This window comes from Ixodes scapularis, unplaced genomic scaffold, assembly GCF_016920785.2.
Source record: "Ixodes scapularis isolate PalLabHiFi unplaced genomic scaffold, ASM1692078v2 PGA_scaffold6__148_contigs__length_123643588, whole genome shotgun sequence".
Classification (NCBI taxonomy): domain Eukaryota; kingdom Metazoa; phylum Arthropoda; class Arachnida; order Ixodida; family Ixodidae; genus Ixodes; species Ixodes scapularis.
Genome location: NW_024609881.1, coordinates 57,273,862 through 57,296,849, shown reverse-complemented (window position 1 = coordinate 57,296,849; position 22,988 = coordinate 57,273,862). Strand labels below are relative to the sequence as shown.

The 22,988-nt window shown below is 44.8% G+C and overlaps 1 protein-coding gene across 1 annotated transcript; it reads left to right on the top strand.

Moving 5' to 3' along the window:
- Nucleotides 1-289: 289 nt before the first annotated feature.
- On the top strand, nt 290-21,928 carry LOC120837159 (zinc finger protein 2 homolog). Its single transcript, XM_042294682.1, has 3 exons — nt 290-558; nt 619-735; nt 20,570-21,928. Exons 1-3 carry the CDS (start codon nt 357-359, stop codon nt 21,790-21,792), a joined length of 1,542 nt encoding a protein of 513 aa, XP_042150616.1. The 5' UTR covers nt 290-356; the 3' UTR covers nt 21,793-21,928.
- Nucleotides 21,929-22,988: the final 1,060 nt, after the last annotated feature.

The window sequence follows — 22,988 nt, the reverse complement described above, 5'->3', positions numbered from 1 at the left end:
CTTCTACCTTTATATATGTTCTAGCTTTTTTCTACTGCACTGCGCTTTCGTAAAACTTTTCACTTATTTCCAACGGAAAGTCTCAGCCCTTACACAGGGTTTAAAAAACATTTTTTGACGAATGACGACGCTCGAGTAGAAAACATGTCTCCAGCACGCTGCCGCCAGCCTCTGTAACGCTAGCAGAACCGCAAATTGTCTACGAGCAAGATGGCCATTTGGTGGCTTTACCCATCTATCCATCGAGCCAAGCGGTCGAAGCCGTGGCCGAGCCGCCGAGCTGGCCGAGCCGCCGAGCCAGTGAACCAGCCATGTAACCAACGTTCAACGAAAGTTTGTGACAGTGACAACTGATAATGTCAGCTTCTTGTGTCGTTTGTAGTTGTACCAATCACCATTACCGCAAAGTCACCGGGGATGTGTTTAGATTTCCGTCGAAACTCTTGTATCCCGAGAAGAGAGCCGCTTGGGTGGCTGCAGTGAGGGGAGTGCACCCGGACGGTTCGCTGTGGGAGCCAAGCAAGGACTGCCAGATCTGCAGCGCGCACTTCATCACAGGTGCGATTTTGTAAGCTTCTGGCGAGCTTTGCTCGATTATAACGTGGCGCTGAATTCTAGGGCGGCCATCGAACTTCAAGGACCGTCCTGACTTCGTGCCCACCGTGTTCAACTACGCAAGAGCTCCCGGCGAGTCCGCAGTGCAGTCGCAAGACCCCTGCGTGGGGAGGCACGAAGGTAAACGCGGGATTTATGTTGTCACCCTGCATTCGGTTGCCTTTAAATCATCACGGAAGGAGGCAGCACGCGCAACTGCACGCGCTGCTCCATAAGAGTTTCGTTTTAGCGCGTGGCACAGTAGCCCTGCAGGCGCGGACTTTGAGAGGATGCTCTGCAGTCAGCTTGAGCTCTGGGTCGCTAGTCTGGTCCAGGGCCGCGGTAGAATAACGATGCACTCTTTCTTGCGGTTTTTACAATGGAGGTAGTGCCTCTCTGCCACCGTAGCTCGATGGGGTCGCTGCGACCTCACCAGTCGCGTCTTTAGGTGCGTACACAGATACAGAAGTTTGTGAAGCTGTCCACAGTGCAGCGTAAAAATGATCTAATGAAGAATGCCGTGAAGGTAGGTGTCTTGCATCGGGAAACTCAGTGTATCGCTAAACGTTTGTGATGCGGGAACGTTTCACGTATCCAGCACAATTGCCTAGAAGTCCAACCTTTTCCGACTTTGCCGTTGGAGACCACAAAATGTGCGTGTTGCCAGGTCGGATTAGGGTGGGTGGAAAAGAAGGCTACATTTTTGTTTGACGCGAGCGGCACCGTGCGGTTTCCGGTGTGCTTGGAAGATGCCAATGTTTCAATGTGCTGTGTTGCACTTGGATGTCGGAATCGGCACAAGCCAGGGGAGGGGACGAGTTTTTTTCGGATTTCTCCTTTAGAAATTTGACTTTGATGGGAGAGCGGCGTGAGTTTGCGCAGTGAAGGCCGTTGACTCGTCAGGCTGTACATAAAGGGGAATAAAAAAGTAGCAGAATACGTATATTTCTGGGTGCTGACACCGGCGGTCCTGAGAAAGAAAGAGAGTAATAAGAGCGTAGAAAGAAAACAGACGAAAGCTTGCACATATTCGTATTGCCATCACGACTTGAAGTTGCTCGCGCACTTATCGACTTAGCTTTATGCAGTGCTCAGTTCCGGTGTTTTCCTGCAAAGTAGGCTAGCAAAGAACCAAGCACCGACCTTTAAAGGGGCACTCAAGTGGTTTTTGAGTTCGTGTTTTGATGATGACAACTGAATTTAGACGCCCTAAGTATTCTTAAAAACCCAAAAATACAGTCATCTGGTGATTTTTTCTTTAATAAAAATGTAATTGAAGGCCGCCAAACCTCGGATCCATCCGAAAACGAAGCCACACTCATTAGTCATTGCACGCATATCAAAATGATCTTGGGCCAATGGCGTTGAACGACGTTCCGTCGCGCAGCGATCCCGAGGTAGCCGCACCGGCCGAACTTCTTCTTCATTCGAGCTTCAATCATGGCGGAGTTCTCTACGCTCGAGGACTTGACGCCGTTAGAGGTTGACATTCTTTGGCGGACAGCCAACCTGGGGATGATTTCCTATGACGCCACTCCGACGTGCGATGTGGACAATAGCAGTGCCTCGAAGTCGTATTCGGGTTCCGAGGACGACGAAACGCAGACCTTTCCGGGCGTTCCTCGATTTGCGGTTGGGGCAAGTCGTAACCAAACCAACGTTTGGCATACCAGCGTAACCTCTGGTACGTGATGTCAAACAATGTCGCCACGTTGACTTTCACTTCGGGAGGACGGGGAAGGCTGGTTCAGACTTTTGCAACAAGCGCGTTACCTACGACTGCGTCCGTTGCGACTGCATCCGTTGCGACTGGGTTCGTTGCGACTGGAATGACCGCTCTGCGCCTTACCGCAACCACTGCAACAAGCGCATCGGGTCGTCAGCAAGGCGACTGCTTCTATGCTGCCGTCAGCTGTTTCAGCGTCGCCTCTGAAAAGGGGACGCACTGCCACTCAATGCCGTAACAGAATATAGACAGACAGTTTTCTATAGCCTAAAGCTTTATTTTTTTTTCATGGTTTTTCATGGTAAGCTAGTAGGGTACAGTGGATGAAAAAAAAACAGAAAAAGATACAGTACGCTGTCTTAGACGATCATGACTCTAATACACGACTTTGCCAATAGTACAAATATCGCCACATGCCTTTTCTACGATTATAAAAGACAATGTAATCTTAGCAGCGATATAGCAACATAGAAATATGATTTCGTGATCAGATAGACGTTGCGAGCGTTCAGGATTGCTAACACTAATCACTTTTTTTCCGGTGATGAAAACGCATGAAAATTCGCATCCTTTATACGGTACGTGCCAGTAATACCTTGAACATGAGCATACGCATGTTTGAGGACACAAATGCTTAGAAAGCATCACTGTAGTCGAAGTAAACAAACACAACGGCACAGGCGTTTCTGCTGTGAGTGCCGCCACGACATCGCCGCACGAGTAGGCAGATGTTCCCTTCTAGTACTTGCTGGGTTATCATAGCGACAGACGATGAAACTTCACAGTCAAGGTTAGCGCTTTTACGCGGAACGATGAGCTTTCACCAGGCTGTCCACGTCGACGATTACCACCGACGCCATGTTTGCAGTTCATGATATGTGCGCTTCCGCGCATCCTGAGGGAACGGGAAATTCACCCCCCGCGGAGGAAGGCAAGAAGAAAACGTAGTCCCTTGTTTGTGAAACGATAATTGTAGTGTCGCGTATTCCAGGGCCGTACCCAGAAAAAAATTTCGGGGGGGGGGGGGGGGGGGGGGGGGGGGTTTCGGGGACAACGGCGGCCATTTTGAAAATGTCTATTGTCTTATTTTCGCCTATGAATCATGTGCATCGGTGGCATATAATGGAAAGTTATAGCAAACCGGAGAACCGGTCCCGGTTTGGTACCCGGTAGCCGACCGGCGCCACTGCGCGTGCGCAGAGGTGGAGATTAAAATCGGCTGGCTGCAAGTGCACCGACCAGGGCCGTACCTATAAAAAAATTTCGGGGGCGGATCGGAACCCCCTAACCCCCCCCCCCCCCCCCCCCCCCTCCCCCCGGTTACGGCCCTGGCGTATTCTAAGCTAGAACTATTTTACGTCTTGTGAAATTATCATGCACAACATATCTAAATGAACTGAAAATTGTTCCTTTAGCGAAACTTTACAAAGGCCGCCAAAATTTTCAAGCATACAATAATTTCATTGGTCGGCGCAGAAACAGAAAAGAGTCCACACATATTTTATTCCTGCATGATTAATAGGCGGTTCTGCCTTCTAAAACTGAAGATACTCATTCACTGACACTTTTTTAATGCCATCGCACCAAAAAGTAGCTTCCCCAAAAACCATTTGAGTGCCCTTTTAAAGGTGATGTTTTGATGCTTCTTTGTACATATTAAGGCATTGCCAGTCATAGTGGCCTGTCGGGACTGCCGATGTCCATGTCTATGCCCCGACGTTTCCAAGCGGCCCCAATGCATGGGACCGTTTTCTTTAGATTAATTATATTAACTCTATTCCTACGAAGGCTTGGGAGGCATATGAGCATACCTGACTACTGCAAACAATTAAATTTTAGGAGATCCTAATGTTCGTGAATTTCTCGGCTTAAATATTACCTCAAATATATTACTATTGTGACGTACCCGTCTTGGGTTAATCCCCGAAATGGGGCGCTCGGGCCCAACCCAAGATCCGGCCAGGTGCGCGCGCGCAAGTGTGTGGGTGTGTGGGTGTGTGTGCGTCATTCAAGAGGAAGCAACGGGCAGGGACTCATCGCGGCATGCTTCGGAGTAGGCACATCAAAACACTCACATTATACTAAACAATAAAACGGCGCTTAAAGTTGTAAGAAGAGTCTGTGATTAAGTCCCCTGGACGACTCACAGTTTGGTGCTGGTCGTCCGCTGAGGCGCTTGGCAGGTACTTGGTGATGTCTTCGTCCCGGAGAAGGCGCGTCGAGTTTCCCCCGACGATGGAAGTCAGTCTTTCCTTGCTCTTGTCCCTCAATGTCTCCTCTTCTCGCTGCCACCAGGCCGTCCCGTCCCCTCTTCTCCTCGCACCCTGCCGTGCGCCCAGCCCCTGGCCCGTCTGGCCTCTTGGTCCCCTCTCTTCCCTTTTTGTTCCCACAGGGTCGTCCATTTCAAGCGCAGGAAAAAGGGGGGGGGGAGGGGTGCCTACTCCGAAGCATGCCGCGATGAGTCCCTGCCCGTTGCTTCCTCTTGAATGACGCACACACACCCACACACCCGCGCGCGCGCACCTGGCCGGATCTTGGGTTGGGCCCGAGCGCCCCATTTCGGGGATTAACCCAAGACGGGTATGTCACACTATATAGTAGAGAATACACAGTTAACCACTCTTAGTTGTAAAGTTTTCTGCCTGTGAAATATTCTCGAAATTTGCAAAATATTGAGCCTGCAAAAATAAAGTCGTTTAGAGTGTGCGGAGCTCATTTCGTCACAGGTCAGTTGCTTCAGTCGCAACTCAGAAAAGCACGCTAGAAAGTTGCGCGATTGTTACATTGCCGGCTTATTAGACAGAAAAACCACAGCCGTACAAACATCACCCAGCCTTTGTGCCGACTGTTCGCCGACACGGAACAATGGCAATGTCGATCGCTAAGAGCGACGCAAAAAAGTCACGCATCCACCAAAGGTAGGAAGTGACAGGCTAGGAATGGTGCCCGTGAGGCTCCTGGTGCTTCTTGCGAACCCTGCCATTACCGTGTACGGCGCCTTGATCATCGGAAGGCAGACACCCGAAACGGGGCATATCACGGAGCCATCCGAGGTGTTTCCCCTGACGCTGTGGACGAACCTTCTTCATTAAAAGCCCATTCTCGGTACACCTGTCACAGCGAGTCCGTCCTCTGGTGCAGGGCAGGTGTCGACACATTTTTTCTTGCGATAGTTTCGCAAACCATGTTGGCTTCTTATCTTAGTCATCGGTCGAAATGGGAACGGGAGGTCCTTGGCCGTCCTCAGTTGCCACCGAAAAGTAGCGGAGCCACAAAAACTATACGGTCTCACTCACACCGTGCAGTACAGCCAAAGCTACAGGGGAGAGAGTGTATGCCGACCTGTTCAAGAGGAGGGAATAAGAGAATCCCAGCTCTTTTCTCCCAGTCCTCTTTTCCCTCCCGTTGAACAAGTTGGCATTCGCTCTCTCCCCTGAAGCTTTGACTGTACTGGACGGTTTAAGTGAGGCAGGGAATAGACAGAAAGCCGACATGGTGGAAAACCTGTAAACAAATCTAGCAACGTGCAGAGATCAAGCCTAATGGCACCCTTATTTTCCGCCCAAGAAATTTTCGAACCCAGTCACAATCGGCTTCCAATGTCTTCCAGTAGGTCCAAGGAAAAGGGCGGATTTGCTTTATATTGAAGTAAAGTGCCGCATGCGCCTTATTTTATTATGTTATTTATTTGAAAAACCCCGCAGCGCCCGTGAGGGCATTAGAGTGGGGGAGGGGCAAATACAAAATGAACTTGATGCCAAAAGACACTTAATGGCTTCGACAATCATAACTCAAAAAGGTGCCTTACCTGCAGTAAATAATGTGCAAATAGAAACAAAAACATAAACAAGGACCCAAACCAGCATAAAGCTATACATGCTCGTAAACATATAAGGACAAAATGGGAGTTTGTACATAGAAAGAATAAGTATGAAGAATTTGAATATGCATGAAAGCATTGAGAGTTTACATTTGTTGAGACTATCTCTTCAAGTGGCTGATTCCAGTTGAGGATGGTGCGAGGGAAAAATGAGTATTTGTAAATGTTTGTTTTGCTTCTAAAAGGCCCAACTTTTTTGCTGTGATCCAGTCGCTGAGAACTGAAGTGAGGTTGAAGTCAATATCTTTTTTTTTGTTGATTCAACACTGATCGTAATATATGCTGTGGAGGAGTGAGGTGGAAGCATTGGCAACGATTCTGTAGAGGCTGCCACTTGAGCTTGCGTTTCAAGGCAGTTACACTTATACCACACTAAAATACATTAAAGGGATGGACCGAAATTTGAATTAAAAAAAACAACAATGCTGGAGATATAGGCGGGACGCTACAATCCCTACAACACTACTAGTAATGCGATATCTCAAATGGACGGCTGTATTTTTGGAAAAAGAAGTCGAGATTGAACCAGGCCGACGAGGCGCGTGCTGTGAAGATACCTAGTTTCCTCCTCTCTTCTTTTCGCTCCCTCAAGGCCGCGAGGCGGAGAAGACGCGAGGCCGTTCCCTCTCCTTCTCGGAAAAACATGACGTCAACATTCCTGCCAAATGCGCCTCTTTTTTTAAAAAATAACGTCATCCGTTCGAGATATCGCTGTATGAGTGATGTTTTGGTGTTTGTAGCATCCCGTTGCATGCTTTTGCCACGTGTTTTGGAAAGTCCAGATTTCGGTTCAGCATCCCTTTAAGGACAAATCTGGCGGCTCTGTTTTGTATTAGTTCTATATTTTTTTGTCAGAGACTGCTGGTGAGGGTCCCAAACTTCTGAAGCATACTTTAAAATAGGCCAAATATTTGTGAGATTCTATTTTTGATTTCCTGAGGACAATTTCTGAAAGTACGTTCGATGAAGTCTAGCATCCAATTAGCTTTAGCAGTCTTATACTCTATGTGAAAGTGCCAGGACAAATTGTGAGAAAAGTAGACACCTAAATATTTTACTTGTAGTGACATATTGATGGGAATGTAAAAATTATGGTACATGTTGGTGCTAGAGTTTTGCTTTTTAGTTACACAAACAAAGTGCCATTTGGTAACGTCAGTGATGTAACTGCTGCACGATTTGCACCAAACTGTGCCAGTACGAAAACCGTGCTACATGCTGCTCCAAAGGTTGTTTTTGTGCACCATTTGCGCCTTGTCTGCTCCAAAAGGGAGCTGTTCTCAAAAAGGAAACTGAAAGTGTCTGACACGTGGCATTTTTTGCGATGCCACTGAAAATGAGGAAAGTACAATAGTTGTAGGTTTAGAAAGAGTTATATACGTAAAGACAGGGGACGGGACAACACATCTTTCAGAGATGTGTTGTCCCGTCCCCTGAAAGATGTGTTGTCCCATCCCCTGTCTTTACGTATATAACTCTTTCTAAACCTACATCCTTACTAACGCACTCACTAAGAACTGTACAATTGTTTTTTTTCGGATGCCTAAATCTATGAGCAAAGAGTAGGGCTGCAAGAATATTTGAATTATCAAATACTAGTTTCAAATTATATGCTATTTGATATTCGCCTCAAAAAATAAACTTCAATATTCACACTTTTCGAAGTGTTAGTCGTGGCGGGTTAGCCCCCTTCAGTACGCCTCTCCTCAAGCACCGATGCACTGCAGAGAAGCAATACCCGTGGAGCTGACACCGCGATTTTGTAACTTGCTTCGCCGCAGCGCACCCGCATATTTAGGCGAAAAATACACCTTCATATTGGTGTAACGCATACGCGTGCCTTGTATATAAAAAAAAAAAAAAAACGTGATTGATGATATTTATATTGCAGGAAAACCTTCAAAATTTAACTGTGACTTTTATGCAAGGGTGTATGTTAGGCAGCAATGTTTTAAAAACCTGTTTTCATTTCTTCTGCTTGTTTTGTTTTAATTCAAATTTGAAGAAAATATTTTCATACAGCAAGAAGATATATAAATCCCATCAATTAGGTATGGCGGGGCTCCCTTATAGGTTCAATTTAAGTCAAATCTGTCATTTACTTGCCATCCTAATGTAGGCATTGAACTGTCTGAGGCCACAGTCCATAAATATAGCTAGATTAAATATAACAGAGCTAATAAGTGGGCAATTTGAAGCTTGGAAAAAACCTTTGTGAATTGAGCTGAATTATTGTTTAAGCATCGTGTAACAGTAGTGAAAGGCATGGAGAAGGGCGCAGCATCAATTCATTATTAGATTCAAAAATATTCGGCCAAAACCACTACCGTAAAATCCCGAGAGATGCGTCCCACCTCTGAAAAGTAACCACTCCTATTTTGGGCTTTATTCGCTATTTTCGTTTAAACTTAGACATATAGCCCACTCCTAGTAATTGCAGTGTTTGGATCAATGATAACCTTGGCATAAATGGTCTAGATAGCTATGGCGGGATTTAAGCAAACATTGCTGATTGGGAAGTACCTTTGCTTCATCGCCCATTGCCACAATAAGAAGTTTGACTGAGACACATGATCTAAAAGTAGCATTTTTCAACATTTCTTGATTGCACACCAAAAGTTAGCCCACTCTTTATTTTCAACCGATTTCCTTCTGATTTTAGGGTGGCTGTTTTAGGATTTTACAGTATTCACTTTTAATTCGCTTCGAACCCAAAATCCATTATTTTCACATGCCTAACAAAGGCTTATCGGTTTTTGTGCGAATGGTGCTCACATCGGGAACGTGGATCAGTTAGAGTTGTTATGTGCTCCGCTTAGCTGCTCTAAGAAGAGTAGCAGGTTGAATACGAGCGATGGCAGCGTGAAACACATCAACATTATATTGTTTGTTTGATGTTGAACTCGCGACAATTACCTCACCATGGTACAAACCATACAAAGTAGCCCAAAACATAATTTTTACGTCAAACGCAAACCGAAGACGCCGTTGGTACTTCTAATAGGTTAATCGAGACATCTGGAAAATTACCGGCGTATGATGGTTCAATAAATAAATAAATATTTGTAGTGGCTAGGTCCCTTGTAGATATGATACCTTAAATAGTCTCTCAGCACTCCAACAGCTGAAGTTTTATCCACAGGCTAACTTTTAAAGAGATTGTATAAAAGGTTTTGATATGAAAGCTCAAAATTGTCTGCTCCAAAAGTGGGAATCTGCTTCAAAACCCATTGTTCCCTGGTACAAGAGCTGCTCCAAATCACCATTTGTCAGTTCCACTACTGTAACGTTCAAATCCATTCCCCAAGTGCTACACCGGTTAGCTATGCTGTCGAGGTCGGCCTGCAAAGTGATCATTCAAAGCACCTACTGCTCGACAGAGTTTGCAATCGTCAGCGTACAGGCGTATACTAGAAAAAATGTCAAACAATATCATTAGAGCCCTGCGCAAATAACAGTTTGATTGTCCGCATCCGATCTGCATCTGCGGACTTTGCATCCGCATCTGAACCGCATTCGCAAACTTTTTGCATTATTGTATCCGTATCTGATCCGCATCCGCACACTTTGTATCCGAACCGCATCTGCGAAATGTGGAACCACATCCGACTCACAATCCAGTCGTTCGTTGTATATCATAACATCAAGCGTGAATGAAAAAAAAAAAAAAAATAATAAATACGAAGAAATTTTTGGGTCACCATTCAAAGGGGATGTCATTTTATCATTATCAGTTTCATCGTATTTATATTAAAAGCGATCAGCCTTCCCGATACACTGCATCCGCGTCGAATGAAAAATGATCTCAGTTAGGTGATCGTCTTAGGGGTCCGCGACACTCTGCCCAGAAGAAGCACACAAAAAGGATATATATATATATATACACCAACTCAACTCTGTGACGTCACGGCGCGGTGGTGGCGCGTCGGTCGCACTTCCGGTCTGGGGCTGTGGGCAAAAGTCCCCATGCCAGACGTGTATTCCTGCGTTATTTTGAAAGGAACCTGACAAAAACCTGCCTTCTCGTCAAAACGCCGGGACTGGGGCCGTACTAAAAGAGTCAAGAAAGGTATGAAGGTCAGTTTCACGTGCTCGGTTTGTCCGAGAGCTATATGTGCCGTGAAAAGGGAAAAGCAGACGCCGTCGGACAACAATTGCTTGGGCGGGAAGCACTTCGGGTTGAATTCACAGATACTTGCGGTCATCCGATTTATTTGTTTTGTTCCAACATGAACACCAGAAAACCATCAAGTTGTGCGGACCACCTGCGGACTACATTCAGTGCGTCTTCAAGTTCGAACGGCCGCCTGATCGTTCGAACTGTCGTCTGCTCTTTCGAACGTTTCTGCTTGTCGTCTGCTCCCTTAGACGACGCCGGCCCGTAGACCAAATGTTGGCCCGGTACTTGCTATAAGAAGTAAGTGCATGCCTCAAAACAGTTAAGTTTGAAAGTTGGTAGGCAGGCTCGATGTAAACAGTAGATACAAGGAGACGTTGATCATTGTTACCAGTGGCCATCACTGATTTGTTATGCCTAATTGCTTGGTCCGATTCTGCTTGCGACTTTCAGTATCGACGTCGACCATCTCAGCTACGGTTCACGCTTTTGCTGCCCGAGCGGCGTCGCGACTGAAAATTGCGAGCGAAATCTCATCATGCGAATCAGGTGTTAGCGTACATACTGCGGCGTCCACGCGGAATGAATCGCCACGTGTCACATTATTCACGCGAAGTTTCGCGGTGTAACGAGCCTCGGTAATTTCGCTGACGTCGCTCAAGTAGTCAGGCATCACCAGGAAGACGTAGAATCAACAATCCGAACGCGAAAAAGAGCAGGGGGACTCACACCGACGCCGACAACATCGCATTTCAAAGGTTTGTTTATGGGCGACGACAAGCTTCTTGCCCACACCCCCATCGCACGTATGCGGCGCCGGTGACGTCCGCTAGGGGCGCTCCGGTTTGTTTGTAAGCATGAGTTGGTGTATATACCGGGTGTTTTTGCGAAGACTTTCAAAAATCCTAAAAATTAGGGCGATTGAAAAAAGAAGAAACTCTCTTTGGGAACAAACTACCAGCCACGGTGGACGTCAGGAATTGCCAAAAACCTACTAATTAGCCAGATAATTAATTAAAACTTGGTAATTAACTTTTTAATTAGGGGAACAGACATATGGTTCCAATTAGAAAGTTGCTGAGCGTTATCGAAAACCACTAAATCAGTCGTTTTCAGAAAGACTTTGAGCGCGTGAGACGAGTAGTAGCGCACTAAAGTTACCACTTGTGGAGCAGGTACAAGGCTAGCGGTTGCGGTAAGGCGCCCGCGCGATTTTTGCGCCTTTTATCTAGCCCCAGCCTTGTACCTGCTCCACGAGTGGTAATTTTAGTGTGCTACTACTCTTCTCAAGCGCTTAAAGTCTTTCTGAAAATGACTGATTTAGTGGTTTTCGATAACGCTCAGCAACTTTCTAATTGAAATCATATGTCTATTTCCACTAATTAAAAAGTTTATTAGCACGTTTTAATTAATTATCTGGCTAATTAGTAGGTTTTTGGCAATTCCTGACGTCCGCCGTGGCTGGTAGTTTGTTCCCGAAGAGAGTTTCTTCTTTTTTCAATTGCCCTAATTTTTAGGATTTTTGAAAGTCTTCGCAAAAACACCCGGTATATATATATATTGTTACGAAGATGTGCGGCCGGCAGCGAATGATAATGACACGTCCACTCAATGAGATAGAAAGGATTTTATGGAAGCCGGGCCGTGCGCGCGGAGCGTGGCACGTGATGGTCAGGCACGGAACTGCCCCAGTGTCGCCGTCTTCTTTGTCACATTACCCCCTCCTTTAGAGAGGACGACCCGGCCGATGAATGAAGGAAACACGAGAGTAAACTGAAAACACACACATACACACACAGAAGACAAGGCCAAAGACACGTATGACTGCTGCCGGCCGCGTAGAATGAAGATGTTGTTGAGCCTGCAGCCTCTCTCCACAGCATTGCCGATCTCTGTGCCAGCCACAGCCCCACAACGTCACGATCCGGGCTGGGGAATTCATTTGACCGCTATCAACACAGACGGGGCTGTGGACAGGACAGGGGACCATAAACTTGCGTCTGTATCTCAATTTCGTCCATACTTCATCTTGTTCACGGCACTCTTTCTAAAAATACTTGTAACTCACATTCGTTGAACCCCTCTCACAGTAACTTCGTCATTTCAGGCAGTTCGCGGGGCGGGGGGCTGTGCGGTGGGGCTATGGTCTGGAGGTCGATCGGCTGCGGCGCAGGACTGCTGCAACCAAGGTCCGGAGCGATGATGACGATGAACGAAAGATGATGTACCCCGCACCTCCACCAAATGTTACGAAGATGTGCGGCCGGCAGCGAATGATAATGACATGTCCACTCAATGAGATAGAAAGGATTTTATGGCAGCCGGGCCGTACGCGCGGAGCGTGGCACGTGATGGTCAGGCACGCCACTGCCCCAGTGTCGCCGTCTTCTTCGTCACAATATATATATATATATATATACAGTAGAACCTCGTTACTTCAAACTCGTGGGGGACCGAAAATTTGTTTGAATAAAGCAAAGTTTGAATTACCAGGAGTTTCCTCCCATAGAGACGCATAGGATGGGACCTGCATGTTAGTTTAAATTATCTGCAAGTTTGAATTAATGAGAGTCGACTGTATATATATATATATATATATATTTTTTTTTTTTTTCTTTTTTGCTTTGTAACATCTATTTTATGCAGACATGTACTTTTGAAACAGAAGTTAAAAAAGAGCAACACTAAGTTATGACATATTAGTTCCGTCGAGCAATTAAAAAGTAAGAGTAGTTCATATTCGTCTGGCTACGACGCTAGGAAGAATATGAACTACCAGACTTTTTGGCTAGGACTCTAAGCATAAAGAAAAAAAACACTCGGGCAGTTTACGGGCCGCCTACGTGCGTGCGCTGTTGATTCCAAAACTTCACAAACTGTGGCACCACAGGGTCGCGCTCGCTGTCGTGGCAATTCTTTTGTTTTTGGGATCATGACCACACTATTCTTTGCGGAGAGGGGGAGGTTTCTTCTACTTTTTGGTAACTTGTACCTTTGAAGTTACTTTTGCCCGCAGAAAGTTTTCCGCTCTTTTCCTGCTTTCTTGGGACAATCGATGCCCTGCATTCTTTATTTTTTCTATAGATAGTTCTATAGATAGCATTTTTGACAAGATGGAACGCACTAACTGAAGCGATCTTCAGTGAAAATCAGATCTTTCTTAGGATCCCTAGCGTTTCTTTGAAACGTGTTTTGTGAAAATACGTTCCGTGGACAACTTTTCATGGACGCGCGGTTCGTCGACGTTGTATGTTTTGTGGGCACACGCCCCTGCGACGTTTTGTCGACAACGCATTTATTCACTAAGCCACCAAAAACTAGCACGCGATTCACTAAGGCCCAAACCATGCCCCCCTCCCGCCTGTAATCCAGGTGAGACGCAAAACGTTTGTCACTAAAATAGTAGGGTTGTGTATGACGAAACGTCGATAAAACAAACAAAAGGAGCCTTTCGATGAAACGTCGCATGTCGTTAAACTTGTGGGACACATTTTTATTTTTAGACGTGTTATCGGGTATGCTGGTTCTTGCTGGCATTTCACAAATTATATTTACAGGGTAAACAAACTATTGACTAAAACGGCAAGGTGAAAGAGGTTCTATCCCAATGGAGTGTTGCGCTACAATTCACTTTTCAACCATTTTTTAATGCCCATTGTAAATTAAACCTACTCTTACTATGGTCTTATTTAAGACTGCATTCCTTTTACCCTGGAATCCTTGATCACGGTCGCAAAGGAACTCATTTAGAGATGCAATCACTTTTTTATTCTTAAGTGATGGGCTAACACATGTTGGCATCTGCTCCAAAAGCGTCAGTGGGTGCTCCAAAACAATATTTTGCCTGCTACAGCACCTGCTACAAAAGGTCAAAAGTCGCTTCCATAAGATTTTATGGGTACAGCCATTAGCACTTGATGGTGAGACTTTTAAAGTACTTCATACTCACTTGTGTCCTAAAAAACAAGCACAAACAACAGCCTACTGAAAGTAACATATTCCTTCGGAAGTTCCGCCATGATTTGTTTTTGTTTACCTCAGCACAACCTAGATACATGGTATTCGGTCCACTTCCGGCCGCCATGACAGGGAGCCGAGAACGCTTCTGGTTCGGGTGTTGTTGGCATGCTTTTATAAAGTAGCATCACTGCTATGTTTCGTTGGTTCCTCAATTAAATCAGTCTTTCCTTATGTTTTCTGTATCCACTGGCTCCTTGAAGTGCTGTAATTTTTTTAAATTGATTGGGCAACTTTGCCACGGCAGATCTCTGCGAAATAAAAGGTGCAAACTAGCCGCAACTCCGCAGCCTTTGAGCGCGGACAGTACCTGTTACGTGCGTGTTGATTTAGAACTTGGCACTAGGATGGCATTAGGATCGCTTAATTTCGAAATCAAAGATGCACACATCTGACTCTTCCTTACAGCCGAAAAACTTGTCGAACAAATCACACTTGATTTTGTATGCAGATAAAGTATTGATTGAAATATTAATATTATTCGCCCCTGGAATCAGGTTTTCATGACACAGACCACTGATGCGCATGACTGGGTACTGCATAAAATATTTAATAATTATAATAATAGTGTCCATCATTTCTATTTTAATCTTGGCACAAAATCTTTACTGATGTTAATTTTCGTGTGCATGCGAGCTTGTAAACAGGCGGTTTATGTGAGCCCTGAACGAATTCCAGCAAAAGCCCACTGACACACTAAAGAAGACAAAAAAAAAAAAAATTTTGAGAGAGTGTGTCAGCGGAGGATTTCAGATCTTTTCATGTGGAACCGAACCTGAGAGGTTCGGTTCCACATCAATTTCAGAAACGTCACTTTCGATGTCCAAGAGCCAGATTTTCCTTTTCGGCATGCAATAAAGTGTCTGTTTGTGACACAATTAAAGCAAGACGTGAAACATGGCATAAAACCACTGGTACCCTTCTTTCAATTTTATTACTCGCCCACGCCGTCAAACACAATGGTTCTGTGTGTGTGCCCAAACAGAACTGTTTGACATGTCCAGGACAAGACATGTTCCCAGGAGTTTGCGTGGTCGTAACAAGTCGGATGTGGAACTATTTTTCTTTCCTTATCACCTGGGTTCTAGAATCTAAAATGGCCTTTTGATGTCCGCGACTGCAACTGTATCCACGTGAACATCATTCACGGGGTCGCCGAGGTAGGCCGATGTTGTCTCAATCACAATATCTCCACTCGTTATCGCCAACACGCTGCTTGTTTTTCGTTTTGTGGAGGACGAGCGGCAGGATTGTACATACTGTGGCGGCTTTGTCACAGCCACAATATCTCTACACATGGTTGAAAACGCACCGCTTGCTTTTTCTGGGGCACAATCAAGCATGATTGGCAGAATCGTTCCCACCCTCCTTCATCTAAATCTGACAAGCATAGTGTAGTTTAGCTTTGGTCAGCTCGAACACTCACGGCAACGACGCGCAGATAACGAAGCAATCTTTTGCTCGTACTCGCTGTCCCATGCACGAAAAGCATGAAACAGTTACATGTCCCGGTTGGTTTGTGGGCGTCTAGCTTCGTTGAATATCTCTCGTGTACACAAGTTTCCACTGGGACGTCAGGTAGGGCTACACAACTTTCGCCACAGAGGCCAAATAAAACCAGATTCATTGCTTTTTCTTGGTGCCGTATGGTTCAAAAACACACATTCATTTATCTTATGTCTGGTTTTCGACATACCTTTCTGATTTTCGGCCGAGAAATACTTGAAAGACGCGCTGCTCATCCTTGCTCATTGAAACATCCACAGGAAGCTTGTCGGCCGGAAGTTATCTCGACCACAGGAAGTTCCACCATTACTTGTTTATGTTTACCTTGGAATACCATGTATTGCAGGCTAAACATGCCTCGTTTAAATAAAGAATATCAATATCAATACTTCAAACTCCTAGCATTCCTGCTATCATCATTCATGATCATCATTTTGTTTCCTTGAGGGCCCGTGGAGCATTATACAAGTGAGTGACAATAAAACAAAAAGTGCAGTAAACATGAATGTAACACTGTAAGCTAGTTAGCTAAGTTAGATAGTAAGACATTAATGGATTCAAGAAATTTAGTAGCATCATTTATAGAAACGATGTGAGAAAGTGAGTTTTAATGCTCGATAGCCAAACGTAGCATGGAAGTGTGGTGAGAAACAGTTGATGATCGAATTGAACCTAATTTACATAGCTGATGATCTAAACGAAGGGAAATATGGTGGGGAGGTGATATTAATGATTCTCTGAGGTGGGTATTGTGATAGAAAATTCGATGATGGAGATGCGGGCGTTGCACTCGGCTGTGAAGGGAAAGTGAATAAAGGTTAGCCGATTGGCATAATCCTGGTATGCTGATATATGCTGAGTAGTTATAAATAAAATTAAAGGCTTTGTTTTGAATGGATTCTACATGATTTGTGAGGTACGACTACTATGGAGACCATGTAGATAAGGCATATTCTAACTTAGAACTTATAAGAGGAGTTTATGCTAGTCATTTTACCGAGGGTGTAGCAAGTTTGAGGTCATGGTGCAAATATCAGAAAGTATGGTTAGTATCAGCAAGTATCAGTATCAGTATGGTTAATTCATTTCACTCAGGCTTGTGCCCATCTCAAATACTCTTTTCAAGGTACTGTGTGAAATACTTTGGTAGTAATCTGGTTTCTTGGACATATTTTTAATTGAGAGTATTTACGTCTTTTTCTTAATTACACTTCTCACTATGTTTTACTATCGTGAACAATATGGGCATGAATGCTGGAGCATGTGGCCTTTGATATATTCTGCACTATCTGGAGGCTGATAAAACAGTATAGTGGAGAGGCGAAGCTGCGAAGGTGTGCACACCGGAGAAAGTGCACATTCTCGCAGCCCCCCTTCACTCCTCAGTTTTATCTGCCTCTAGGTTGTGCGGCATGTTTCAAAGGCCACACGCTCCAGGAACTCTAGCTCGTACTGTTCACGATAGCACTCATTATCTCATAGCATCTCCGATTGACTTCCACAGGAATTGCCCCGTAAGGGTGTGCAGCGCACAGAGTCGGTGCAATTTCGAATACGAAACACATTTTGCCGAGACGTCTTTTTTGCGCGCCGGTATGGGGCAGTCGCGTGATGAGAGATTATGTTACCATCTACCTGGCCCCTTCCTCATTTTTTGTATTCCTTTTCATTGTCTTCTCTTTTTTCTTGCTCCAGCATTGTTGAAAAACAAACAGTATTTACTGTTTGTTTTTCATTTATTCTTTTTGCTGAGATTGGGCAGTGCGCGCTAATGGTGTGTTTCGTGCTCTTGTGCTACAGCACAGTTCAAGCAGACTCGTACTTCTCTTAGCTGCTTCGGTTCACATAAAAAGCAGAACTTCCGGCGCATAGATTTCACGTGTTTGTTTGGACGGACACCTTAAAAACTTGAGCGTATTCTCAATACAAGCGAAAAAGGGAGGGGGTATGCAACACGGCGGAGGCTGGCAGAGGTGCTTCGGCAATGGGTGTAATGTGGCCGCTACAAGAGCCTCGGCTGTCTAGACGATGCTGCGTCGTCTGCTCTGCAACATGGCCAACATGGCAACATCGGTATTGTTGATCGGTTTTATTCGAGAAGTGTGTCGCACCATATGCAAACAGCAACGTCAACCAGACAGTTTGCTTCCGTTTTTTTCCCGTGCGTAGTAAATTTGAAGTATTTCTTTTCTGGCATTTTTCTTGGAAACCCAAATTTGAGTATGACAAAATGCACTGCCTAAAGACTCCTTTCTGGTAAGTTTCACTGCATTGCATTCATTGGGTTATTTATGAGGCATTTTTTGCGACCGGATAGCATTCGGGAACGCCCTGTGATGAAGGTGTATGGTGTACACATGACGTTAGTCATCTGTGTTTGTGACACATGGTAACCGGACAAACGCTCGCTGGACAAAAGCTCACCCATTTTTTCACAGACCCGGACAGCTCACACATTTTATTTTTTTACCTAGGCAAAATACGGGCTGGGATAAAGTGTGGGCGTGATGGACATTCCACCATTTTTAGAACTGGTACCCCATCTCCTGCAAAGGTGTTGACAGATAAGCCATGACAGGCAGAGAGGCAATGATGTGGGACCAAAATTTAGGTAACTGAAACTGAGTGGAGCTGATAAGATCAAGCTTTCTTCACTCAGGGTATGCTGGAGCACCCTTGTGCCACTCCCAACAAGCTTCGTGAACCAAAGTTTTTGAACCCCAAAAGTGACTGAAGAAGCGAAGTCAGCCTAGGGTGACCTCGCTTTTTCATTGTGCTTATGTCACGCTAAATGTACACATGAAGGTTAGGCACAATGTCTCTTCATTATTAATGCATGGGTTTTCTTGGGGTTCAGGGTAATATTTGAAGTGAATGGCTAGGAAAATTAAATTCTTTCCGTCATTGTGTGTTGTAAGTGTATTTGAAAATAAGGGATTATCTGAGGGGGATGTGAAAGGGAAACTGAAGCAAAACTGTAATATACAAACCATTGAGTTGTGAATTTTCAAGAATATTTTGAAGGAACAGAAGTTGGGCCTTTTGGACAAGTACGAGACAGTTGACCAATTTAGAAAGCTGTGTGGGATTTTGGTTATGCTGGTGGTCCTTTGACAACAAACAGCTTGTACCCGAAGGACTAACCTGCATCAGGGAAAAGTCTACGGGTGACGTCGGCGACCTGCTGGACTACTTTGATTACACGTATGTCAACGGCCCCTGCTTCTGCTTTTTTTGCGGAGACACCCAGAGTGGATTATGGCCCTTGCCTGACTGTGCCGATAACGACCGGAGTTCCCCCCTGAATGGTGGATTATGTACGACGCCGCCCTTCAAGATAGACCGGACGAACAACAACTGCGACTGTGAAGGATGGAATATCAGGTTTCCGAAGCTTGTCGGCCACGCCCATCCAAGCGTCTGGAGGCTGGTTAAATACCTACAGCAAAATGAGGCACTCGTTGCCACGGCATGGACACAAATCCGGAGAGGTGAGCCCCCAGTGAAGCGAATGCAAAAAACCACTCTGCTCCTGCAGAATCGTCTGAAAAATATTTGCGATGTGTTCCCGGTACACCAAGATCTACCAAGACTGCTGGAGCTAGTAGTGGATTGCATTCGCTTCTACCCAGTCGGTAAATAAATTTGTTTCTACTCTAATCAACAAACTAAGCGCATATCAGATTTAAATTATCGTTGCATTTTAGTGTCTCACACATGCGCTTGAGTTTTCTGCGCTCGTGTTCTGATCAACATGAAATTTTCTCCTGGTGAGCTTTTGTTTGGGTCTGTAAAAAAATGGGTGAGCTTTTGTCTGGTGAGCTTTTGTCCGGTGAGCTTTTGTCTGGTGAGCTTTTGTCCCGGATTTGAAACACAGGGCAGAAGGGCAAGTGACCTATTTGGCTGGAAAGCCCCCCAAAATTACACTATTGTTCAGTGCCCAGGTCTCTCTTTTCAAAGGAAGGGCAACCAACAGCAGACAGTAGTGAAACTCTTAGCATGTATTTACCCAGTTTGTTTTCAAAACTAGCTGTCCGTAGTCCGGACCACGAGTTTCTACATTAATGAGACGGAATGGCATGGGGAGAGATCAGTCTCCTCCATTTTGTCTGCATAGTGAGGCGTCCATGTTAGCAAGACACAATTGCATATCACACTGAAATTCTTTCAATGATAACTAGAAGGAACTTGTTAAGTTATTGCCAATTATAAAACCTTAAATAACAGTCTTCTGAAATCTTGTTCTTGTTTCACTCTCTGATTAATGAGGCATCCAGCCCCCAAATGTATTCAGATTCAGGTTCTAGATCCAAAAATAGAGTAAAAAAATATACATCTCAGGAAAAAAGAATAATTCTAAGAAAACAGTGAGTACTTTTCAAGATGAGCTAAGCACCATGGTTATCAAACTTTTGATAAACATATCTAAATAATTATGTTCATTCTGTGTGCAGAAATTAGGGTATATGTAAACTGGGATTTAGATACAGATATACAAACGTTTAAAAATCAATTTTACCTTGGATTTTTTTTAAAGACTAGGGACTCCCCTTAATTAATGGTGTCCATTGTGTTTGAGTGCTTCCGGGAACTTAATTCAAAAGGGCAGCAACATATACTGCATAGCTTCAGCAAGACTGCATTAGTGACTACCGTTTTCTAAACTAGGGAGCTATCTTGGTTGGACATTTCTTGTGTGTGCAAATACACATGAGATTTTTTATTGTAGGTGATGGAGCTGCACCGTTGGGGAAAGCCAGCAGCCCATTGAAAGTCGACATGGTCATCTCATTCAGATGCTGTTCCTGCATCTATGTCACCAGAGATCAGCGTGGAATCGTGAGCCACCTGGTCGCCCATGGCGATGAACAATTCAAGAGCCAGCATCCTCCCTCCTCTTCTCTTCTTCTCTCTTCTCTTCTCTTCTCTTCAAGTGCACTCTTCAAGTGCAAACTGTGTCCTGAAGCCTTTGCTCGGTATTCAGATCTCAGAAGGCATAACCAAATGCACACTGGTGAGAAGCCATTTAAGTGCAAGCTTTGCCCCCAAGCCTTTGCCCAAAATGCAGATCTGGAAGTCCATAATCAAATACACACTGGTGAAGAGCCATTTAAGTGCAAGCAGTGCCCCCAAGGCTTTGCTTGTAATTCAGCTTTGACGATACACACCCAAACACACACTGGTGAAAAGCCATTTAAGTGCAAGCTTTGCTCCCGAGCTTTTGCCCAGAATTCACATCTGAGAATACATACCCGGACACACACTGGTGAAAAGCCATTTAAGTGCAAGCTTTGCCCAAAAGCCTTTGCTTGGAATTCAGTTCTGAAAGCACATACCCGAACTCACACTGGTGAAAAGCCATATAAGTGCAATCTTTGCCCAAAATCATTTGCTCTGAATTCATCTCTGAGAGGGCATAACTCAACACACACTGGTGAGAAGCCATTTAAGTGCAGGCTTTGCCCAAAAGCCTTTGCTTGGAATTCACATCTGAGAATACATACCCGAACACACACTGGTAAAAAGCCATTTAGGTGCAAGTTTTGCCCACAAGCCTTTTTTCGGAATTCAGATTTGAGAAGGCATAACAAAGTACACACTGGCAAAAAGCCATTTGAGTGCAAACTTTGCCCACAAGCCTTTGCTCTGTGCTCAGCTCTGAGAAACCATAGCCATACACACACTGATAAAAAGCAATTTAGATGCCATCTTTGCCCCCAAGCCTTTGCTCAGAGTTCAGATCTGAGAATTCATAAACGAACACACACTGCTGAAATGCCATTTCAGTGCAAGCTTTGTGCAAAAGCCTTTCTTTGGAATTCAGAGCTGAGAAGGCATAACCAAACACACACTGGTGAAAAGCCATTTAAGTGCAAGCTTTGCCCAAAAGCCTTTGCTCGGTATTCTGATCTGAGAAGGCATAACAAAACACACGGGAGAAAAGCCATTTAAGTGCAAGCTTTGCACCCCAAACCTTGGCTCAGAAGGCACACCTGAGAAGCCTTAATCAAACACTCACTGGTGAAAAGCCACTTAAGTCCAAGCTTTGCTCCCAAGCCTTTTCTCAAAATTTCTATCTGACCTGCCATAGTCATCAGAATTAATTGGGGGGCTAGTTGGTTGAACATCTAGACGGTGGATTTGAAAGCGCAAAAGACTGAGGAGAGAAGGAGGGAAAGCGCTCTGTCCTGTCCCCTCCTTCTCTTCTCAGTCTTTTGCGCTTTCAAATCCACCGTCTAGCTGCCATAGCCAAACACACAGCTGCAAAACCATTCATGTGCAAGCACTGCTTTCAAGCCCTTTTTCGATATTCCAGTGTGAACCGCCATTATCAAACGCTGTGTTCAAAAACCTGACAGATGCACACATGCTGAATGCTTTCCGGTTGACCTGTAAGTTGAGTCTGCCATGCTTTGTAATGTGTGTAATAATTTCACTCATGCAGAATTGTTTGCCATTTTCATTTAAATCTACATATACCGGAGTGCAAGATAAATCTCAAGGCATTGCTCAGATTAATAGTTAAGGTCACCACACTGAGGCACTTGTGCACGATAAGCCTCACTTAGGCCAGCAGCATCTGACATCATTTTCTAAACAGTGTTCCCTCATCAGGCACATGCCAACAGATGATGTTGTAAAAGCCTAAGGGCATTTTCATAAGAACACGGGCAGCAAATAGCCCTTTCAAGCCAGCAATTTTGGAGAAGGTTCAGTGTGAATTCCGGTGTGGTGGGTCACAGAGATTGTGCACACAGAACTAGACTGCCTGGCATATTGCTGTTGGGTCTTGTCCAAATGCTCTCGTTTGTCATGACACAAAAGTATTGGGTAGTAGGGAATGATTCCTTGCCAGCTGGAATGAGAGGCTGGGCAATGTAGTGAGAAACTTTGCTTAGCATTTTTTAGAGCAATACTCTTACGTTCTGCATTTGAATGCACATTGGGTCATGCTTTAGCTCTTGTTCCAAGTTCCTTTGCACTCTCTCGAGGTGTACTGCTTTGGGGTGAGTTCCACTATGTTTGTAAAAAGGTCTTTATTTTTTTTGTTTGATAGAGCTCCTGTTTAGAAAGAAATTAAAATTCAGTTTGACTGTAAAAATAAATAAAACATTGGCAGTTTCAATACTGAAACTTGCTTCTTCCAT

Bases quoted from the DNA above. Each gene is read 5' to 3' on its own strand.
- LOC120837159 (XM_042294682.1), top strand. From the start codon at position 357: ATGTCAGCTTCTTGTGTCGTTTGTAGTTGTACCAATCACCATTACCGC. The intron at 559-618 runs GTGCGATTTTGT...GCTGAATTCTAG, and splicing joins CAGCGCGCACTTCATCACAG to GGCGGCCATCGAACTTCAAG. The intron at 736-20,569 runs GTAAACGCGGGA...TTTTTATTGTAG, and splicing joins CTGCGTGGGGAGGCACGAAG to GTGATGGAGCTGCACCGTTG.